This window comes from Electrophorus electricus, chromosome 18 (genome assembly GCF_041902795.1).
Source record: "Electrophorus electricus isolate QZ-2024a chromosome 18, ASM4190279v1, whole genome shotgun sequence".
NCBI lineage: Eukaryota > Metazoa > Chordata > Actinopteri > Gymnotiformes > Gymnotidae > Electrophorus > Electrophorus electricus.
The window spans coordinates 19,479,388-19,487,537 of NC_137514.1; the positions used below are offsets into that span (position 1 = coordinate 19,479,388).

General features: G+C 36.7%; 1 protein-coding gene across 1 annotated transcript; it reads right to left on the reverse strand.

The window, feature by feature from the left end:
* Nucleotides 1-1,835: 1,835 nt before the first annotated feature.
* LOC145651987 (uncharacterized) lies at nucleotides 1,836-3,053 on the reverse strand. The gene has a single exon (XM_081700881.1). The coding sequence runs from the start codon at nucleotides 3,051-3,053 to the stop codon at nucleotides 1,836-1,838; it is 1,218 nt and encodes a 405-aa protein (XP_081557007.1).
* Between the last annotated feature and the right edge of the window lie 5,097 nt (nucleotides 3,054-8,150).

Below are 8,150 nucleotides of genomic sequence, written 5' to 3' on the forward strand. Positions count from 1 at the left end.
TTGTTTTGTCCGATATTTATATGATATAGATAAGTTTTTTTATAAAAATTTTTTTATTGACAAATACATCTAGTTTAAGCAAAGACTTAATATTTACAGTGTTGACCCTTCTTTTTTTAAGACTTCTGCAATTCACCTTGGCATGCTGGATATCAGCTTCTGGGTAAAATCTTTACTGATGGCAACTAATTCTTTCCTAATCATTGCTTGGAGTTGATAGCAGTTTCTGTGTTTTTGTTTGCCCACCCTCTTTTTGAGGATTTACCATAGGTTCTCAATGGGATTGAGATCTGGGGATTGAGATCTGAGACATGGTGCTCCGTCATACTGGAAAAAAAAATAATAATAATAAAAAATTGTTTATCACCAAATTACTCCTGGATCGTTGGGAGAAGTTGCTCTTGGAGGATGTTTTGATACCATTCCTTGTTCATGGCAGTGTTCTTAAGCAAACATTTGAGCAAGCATTCAGCAAAAGGGCTGAAATGCAGTGGCTGGAATGGAGTAATTTTTGTGATGAAGTTGATTTTCATGGCCAAGAATGACTGACTTTTTAGTTAATTGCAATTCATCTGATCACTCTTCACACTCTAGAGATAATGCAAATTGCCACCATTGAAACTGAGCCAGCAAACTTTGTGAAAAGCTAAATTTGTGCTAGTCTCAACTTTTGGACATGACTGTACATTGTTAGCAAAATCTTGACTGCATACTTGATATTTCAAAACAGTAACAGGCCACCATCACAATTCGGTATGAGCACACAGATATGCACAAAAAGTCAGTTATACATGAGTCATTTGTTGGTTTAAAGGGCAGCAAAAGACAATTGACAAGTTAAATGATCTGCTACAGGAAACTCTGGTCCAAATTAGAGTGTTTATGAGAATGCCTTTGCTAGTTGCATCTTTTCAAAGATCATTCAGTAAGCTAAAAGGTATCAAAACACACCTTCAGTCAAATGTGAACAATGACAGTTTGGACCAATTGGCAGTGATCCGAGCTGAACACAAATTGGCCTGGTCAACTGGTCAAACAGATGCCTAAATTTATTGTATTGTTGCTAAATACTAGTGCATAGCCACAAAATGTAACTTAATGATTAAAATAGTTATTAATCTGAACTTCAAATAAGCTATTCTTGGCCTTTTGTACATATATAGCAATCCCTGTGATTCTCTTGAAATACTGAAATTTAGATAATCTTGATTTTGCATACCCCTCAACAAATGAGTGTTGGCAAACCTTTTTAGAAATAAACACAATGAAACTTTGGAGTAATGAACAAGTTACACATGGTTGTAATGTCCCCTTTTTGAAATAAAGTGGTCCAAAATGTAAATTGAAATCCAAATGTTAAATAAGGTAAGATATAAATGTAATCATAATGTATGGGAGCTATATGAATGCATTATTTTCTGAATACAAGAACAACAACAGACCTCTGAAATGTACTCTGTTACAATCTAATGTATTGAAGAAACTGCATGAAATTATTGTCTGGCTTTGGATACATAAGGAATTTTTGCTGATGTAACAATTTTGCTAATACATGCAGGAGACAGCAATGACTACACAAAAGCCTTTGAAAAAAAATGTGTAATATATATTCAAATTCGGGGAGCAGCCTTCTAAGGTTGGAGTATCTACTTGTGGCATTAAGAAAGTTGATAATAAAGTGTAAAAGGACAGTCAAATAACATTTACAATATAGGCCATATATAAATGTTGGTAACACAATTGTACTTTTTTTTTTTTTATTCTAGACATTTACATACGTTTATGACATAGGCAATGCCACAGAAAAAAAAAGAAACACTAAAATGAATATCATATCAATCTGTAATTTCCATCAAACCAGATGCCTGTAGAGTCTTATCAATGTTTGGTATGAGTTCTGAGGCAAAGTCCCACACCCTTTTATCAACAACCAGTTGATCTTTGGTAAGAGTCCCTTGTCGTGGTGATCTTACATGAACAATTCGACATACATCAAAAGGCACAAAAAAGACATCTCCATATTTTTGGGGTACGTAGTGCACTGATGTTTGCACTACAGTCCTTGGATTGATAATCATTTTTCTGGGGTTGTCTAAGTCTTTTCTATCTGGTTCTCTATAAATATGTTCCATAATATTAACACCGGGTATATTTCTCCATTCTGGCCGACTGAATCGATCACTCTCTTCAAATTGTGTCTTGGGGAAAAAGTGACTCTCAATGAAAAACACACCCATGTCTTTGTGCTGCTGTTGAAGATCCTCCATCAGTAATGGAAGGTTAGCATGCTTATAAGGCATAATGATTTCATCAATGTCATTCAGAAGAACATATTTGGACTGATACATGTTTCTATAGATGCACTCATTGAGGGTTACCAACTGGCCATAATACTGGATTTCTCCACCATGGTACATAAAGTCCCATCCTTTAGATGGGTTAAGGAAATGGTCAATAGGCCATGGAACAATCTCTAAAATTCCTTCCCTCTTATAATGCTGTAAGAGTTTCTCCAGGTCAGGTCCACAGCTCGTATTGTAGATAACTATATGTTGAACACCTAGAAGTTTGTATATCTCCACTGTTTGGGCAAATTGCAGAACATTATTGTAGCTTCCAAAGAGGTTTGAGATACATACACTGAAGTTGAACTTAAATGATTCCCTGGTCACTGTGTTCTTTATTGGTAAGAGATCTTCAGAATAAATGGCAGAGATGTTTCTACTAGTTGAAATGGATACAAATGCTGCATCTTGAGTGTGTGCACCATCACACAGAACATCTGAAGCTGCATATGGAAAACCAAAATGGTCACTGTGTATCTGGACTTCAGCCTCAGCAGTCTGGCAGTTATGGTCATTGTTACAGTAGATGCAGTAAAGAGGCTGCAGACTGTCCCTTCTGATTATGCTGATAACTCGAATGGCCTTATTGATTCTGTGATCGATGAATGCAGACACCAATAAATGTTTTGAGTGTTTAATGGGGGTTATGGAAAACAAACTGAATTTGTTTGTTTCAGAACCATTGAATCTAGATGGCAATATGTCCATAAATGTATATCCAGTAAACATTTGAGTAAGGATGACCCCTAATAACACAGAAACTACAATCAAAACAAAAAGAGAGAATTGCTTTTTTTCCATCTTAATCCACTATCCAGAAAAAAACACCTGCAGATTGAAACAAAATAATTGCATTAATACAACCACTACAAGCAGTTTCTCTTTATTTTCGGAATACACATGTATACACATGTTCCACTATAATGGGAAAATTAGTGACCAAAAAAATTAAAGAATTAAAAAATAACAAGGACTAAAAAATGTTCTGCGATGTGAGCAGGCTTGTTATTGTCCTAGAATTAGAAGCTCAGCATGAACTAACCACTAAAATCTAAACAGGTTGTACTTGTAACAAACGTTCTACTATAAATGACATTATACTTACCCATTTATGGGTAAAGTATGTGCACTGAGTTGCCATTTCATAGATACACGTACTGAATAGCTGTAGTGAAGTCTCTATCAGTGCTGGGTTGGGACCAGATATACAAGATATGCAATGCACACTCAAACTGTTTTTGATTGGCATGTGGAATCCAAGTAGTGTTGAAATGGATTTACAAGCTTGGGGGGGGGGGGGGGGGGGGGGGCGTATTTTGACTCTGTGATTTACAGTGTTATGGAATACGTTTGTATTATAGTCATACCTATCATCTAATCGGTCTGGCGTTGTGGAGGGGACTGCTACCTACTTACCGAATTTCATGTCTGTTGGACCTTTGTTCTCGTCTGGGCGATTGGTTTTAGTAATGGATCTGAATAAGAATTCTTAAACAAATCTCTAACATATAATAGGGTTACAGCACTGGACCCCTAATAATAATGGCAATGATGCTGTTTACAGCGTCTCCCTTATTTCTTATTCGCTGTGCGTTTTGTAACGTGCATGCAATTAAGGTTTCTCCGTACTCTTTTTCAAGCCAGGCATTTGTAATGGTAGATCACGCGCGCAAGCAATATTTTTAATATTTATGAATTATGAATTAGCAGGAATTACTCATGAAGAATATTAAGTAATTATTAGTAGGAAATAAACTATCGCTAGTGTTATTAAATGTAGAGAGGCAAACTGGCAGAAAATTGTTGACAGACTAAATGCGTAAGCACGCTTTTTACCACATTTATGGGCGCTTTAACATTAAAAAATTGTTATTGGAAAGTACAATACAACATAATACAACTTAAACGGGCCAACACACTACGTTTTAGGGTAGGCAGTTCTGTTTTAAAAATGTGCCTCAAAGCCATACAGGACATTTGGTCTTTAGTAAGCGCTTTACTGCACCGAGTGATTTCGATGTAGGGTCCTAATACTTTGCCCAGATACTATGCATTCGGAGTATGTAGCGCTGGTAAAAGTCGTAGCGCTGCTGCATATTATCTATATAACTGATTTGCTTGTTTTTCTGTGCCATTCCATTACCCTGCTTTTAAGTTAGGATGCATCCCAATTGTGTACTAATTACCGATGATAACTAGTATTTGAATATGTAGTATGCAGTAGAGTTAATAGTGTCAATGTGGGGTAAACTCAAAAATCCACAAAGCATACATAGAACTGGTTGGTTTTTGAGTATGGTTTGGATGGACAACAACAACCCACAATGCAATGCGAAACAGAAAGGGAGCTACTCAGGTCTGGGAAAAAAAAGCCAGACAAGAACACGAGTTAAGTCACAATAGTGGCAGGAGAATGGGTGTGTAAATGTGTATCTTAGATTCCTTTTAAATTATTTTTAGGAATTATAATGTAATTTACAAAGAGAATAAATTATTAATATATTAGTAAGAAATCTATTTGAAACGCACGTTAATTTGGATAAGTTATCTTGCTAGGTAGCCACCTAGAGTGGTGTGAAAAGTGTTTTTTTTTCAGACACTTTTTCCCACCACTGTAGCTAATTGTTTTGCATTTATAAACAAGTTAGCTAATTAGCTACCTAGCTGAAAGCAGCTAATTTTAAATTAACATCTTAGTGAGAGACATATTATTTGGAAATACATGCAGAGACATATACATTTATAACGCGTGGTGGCCCGAGTGCCGCAGGGCGAGGGGCAGGACGCACAGAATCCAGCGACTGGGAAGTACATTTATTTACATAAACACAAAACGATATTGCTACTCACAAGCGTTACAAACATTAACATGAACATGAAACGGTTAACAAGAAACAAGCACAATAAACATGCATACGTTTAGCAATAACATAAGGAACACTACATCAAAACGTTACATCCACAATAACCAACAATCCTGCACACTACAACGAGGGTTAAATGCATAAACAAAACAAGGTGCAGGTGTGGTCACAAACAACGACCCTCCCACTGCTCGTGGCGGGCCAACCCACGTGACTCGCGGGAGGCGAGCGTTCCGTGACAACATTACCAAGAGTTACCATAGCAATAAGAAACTTCAATGGAACTGTGATGATTGCCCCCTCTCCCTGGCGTTGCGATTTTCACCGCTATGAGTTCTGTTTTGTTTTCTGCCTGGTCTTTGTTACATGTGCTTCTTTGTTTTGGTTTCATTTTTTTCTCTGTCCCCTATTTAGTTCTCTGCCTGTTATCTGTTTCTCCTGTGTCTTGTTGTTACGTTATTAGTTCGTGTATTTAAGCCCTGCGTTCTGTCACCCAAGTTGTCGGTTATTTTGCACGTTTGGTTTCTTATGCAGTTTGTGCTCTTCATTGATGTTTGTATGTTATTTATTCACCCGACTCTTATTTATGTATATGCTTAGGTTTTATAGTCTATTTTCCAAGTGTTTCATATTGCCTCATGTTTGGTTTACATTCTTTGGTTTTGTTTGTATTTGCTTTTATTTATTAAAGTTCCCTCTTCGAACCTGCAACCTGCCTCTTGCCTTGTCAATATACAGGAACACTTTGGGTTTAAAAGATATTTATCAACGGTCATGTATATTTGTTCATCCTCAGTGTGGATTAAACTGAAGTGGTCCAATGTAGGAAATTGCAGACCATACTATTTTGATAAATGGAGATATTTAATATTGGTAACAATTGTATCATGGATAACCTAATGAACATTTTGAAGATTCATTTGATGGCATTGTAAACAAGTATCTCAAACCCAAGATTTACATTTTAATCATTAGCCTCTGGCCTAAAGTTACCATCATAAAACTAGTTTTCTGTGACATCTATAACTGTAGTGTAATGGCCCAAGTGTCGCAGGGTTTACAAGGTAAACGATGAACACAAACAAGGGCATTGACATTGTGAAAACGGACACGAACAAAGGCAGTGTGAACAAAGGCAATGGCCGACATTGATGCACACACCAACAAGAGGTTTAAATCCATAAACTCAGAACAACACTAACTAGGTGCAGGTGTGTGCAGACATGTAGGCATGTTTACAATCAAAGTAGAAACTCCCACTGTATGCAGCGGGCTGTACCACGTGACAGTGAGAGTGGAGCGTTCGTGTTATTGGCGTTGATGGGCCCAGAGACTAGTAGCTCCCCCAGTCAGTCCTCATTCCATCAGAGACAGTTCAGGACAAAAGCGCACACACACACACACACACACACACACACACACACACACACACACACACACACACACACTCTTTTGGTTTTCACAAAGTTTACTGCCTCAGTTGTTTTGTCCGATATTTATATGATATAGATAAGTTTTTTTTATAAAAAAAATTGTATTGACAAATACATCTAGTTTAAGCAAAGACTTAATATTTACAGTGTTGACCCTTCTTTTTTTAAGACTTCTGCAATTCACCTTGGCATGCTGGATATCAGCTTCTGGGTAAAATCTTTACTGATGGCAATTAATTCTTTCCTAATCATTGCTTGGAGTTGATAGCAGTTTCTGTGTTTTTGTTTGCCCACCCTCTTTTTGAGGATTTACCACAGGTTCTCAATGGGATTGAGATCTGGGGATTGAGATCTGAGACATGGTGCTCCGTCATACTGGAAAAAAAATAAAAAATAAAAAATTGTTCATCACCAAATTGCTCCTGGATCGTTGGGAGAAGTTGCTCTTGGAGGATGTTTTGATACCATTCCTTGTTCATGGCAGTGTTCTTAAGCAAACATTTGAGCAAGCATTCAGCAAAAGGGCTGAAATGCAGTGGCTGGAATGGAGTAATTTTTGTGATGAAGTTGATTTTCATGGCCAAGAATGACTGACTTTTCAGTTAATTGCAATTCATCTGATCACTCTTCACACTCTAGAGATAATGCAAATTGCCACCATTGAAACTGAGCCAGCAAACTTTGTGAAAAGCTAAATTTGTGCTAGTCTCAACTTTTGGACATGACTGTACATCGTTAGCAAAATCTTGACTGCATACTTGATATTTCAAAACAGTAACAGGCCACCATCACAATTCAGTATGAGCACACAGATATACACAAAAAGTCAGTTATACATGAGTCATTTGTTGGTTTAAAGGGCAGCAAAAGACAATTGACAAGTTAAATGATCTGCAACAGGAAACTCTGGTCCAAATTAGAGTGTTTATGACAATGCCATTGCTAGTTGCATCTTTTCAAAGATCATTCAGGAAGCTAAAATGTATCAAAACACACCTTCAGTCAAATGTGAACAATGACAGTTTGGACCAATTGGCAGTGATCCGAGCTGAACACAAATTGGCCTGGTCAACTGATGAAACAGATGCCTAAATTTATTGTATTGTTGCTAAATACTAGTGCATAGCCACAAAATGTAACTTAATCATTAAAATAGTTATTAATCTGAACTTCAAATAAGCTATTCTTGGCCTTTTGTACATATATAGCAATCCCTGTGATTCTCTTGAAATACTGAAATTTAGATAATCTTGATTTTGCATACCCCTCAACAAATGAGTGTTGGCAAACCTTTTTAGAAATAAACACAATGAAACTTTGGAGTAATGAACAAGTTACACATGGTTGTAATGTCCCCTTATTGAAATAAAGTGGTCCAAAATGTAAATTGAAATCCAAATGTTAAATAAGGTAAGATATAAATGTAATCATAATGTATGGGAGCTATATGAATGCATTATTTTCTGAATACAAGAACAACAACAGACCTCTGAAATGTACTCTGTTAC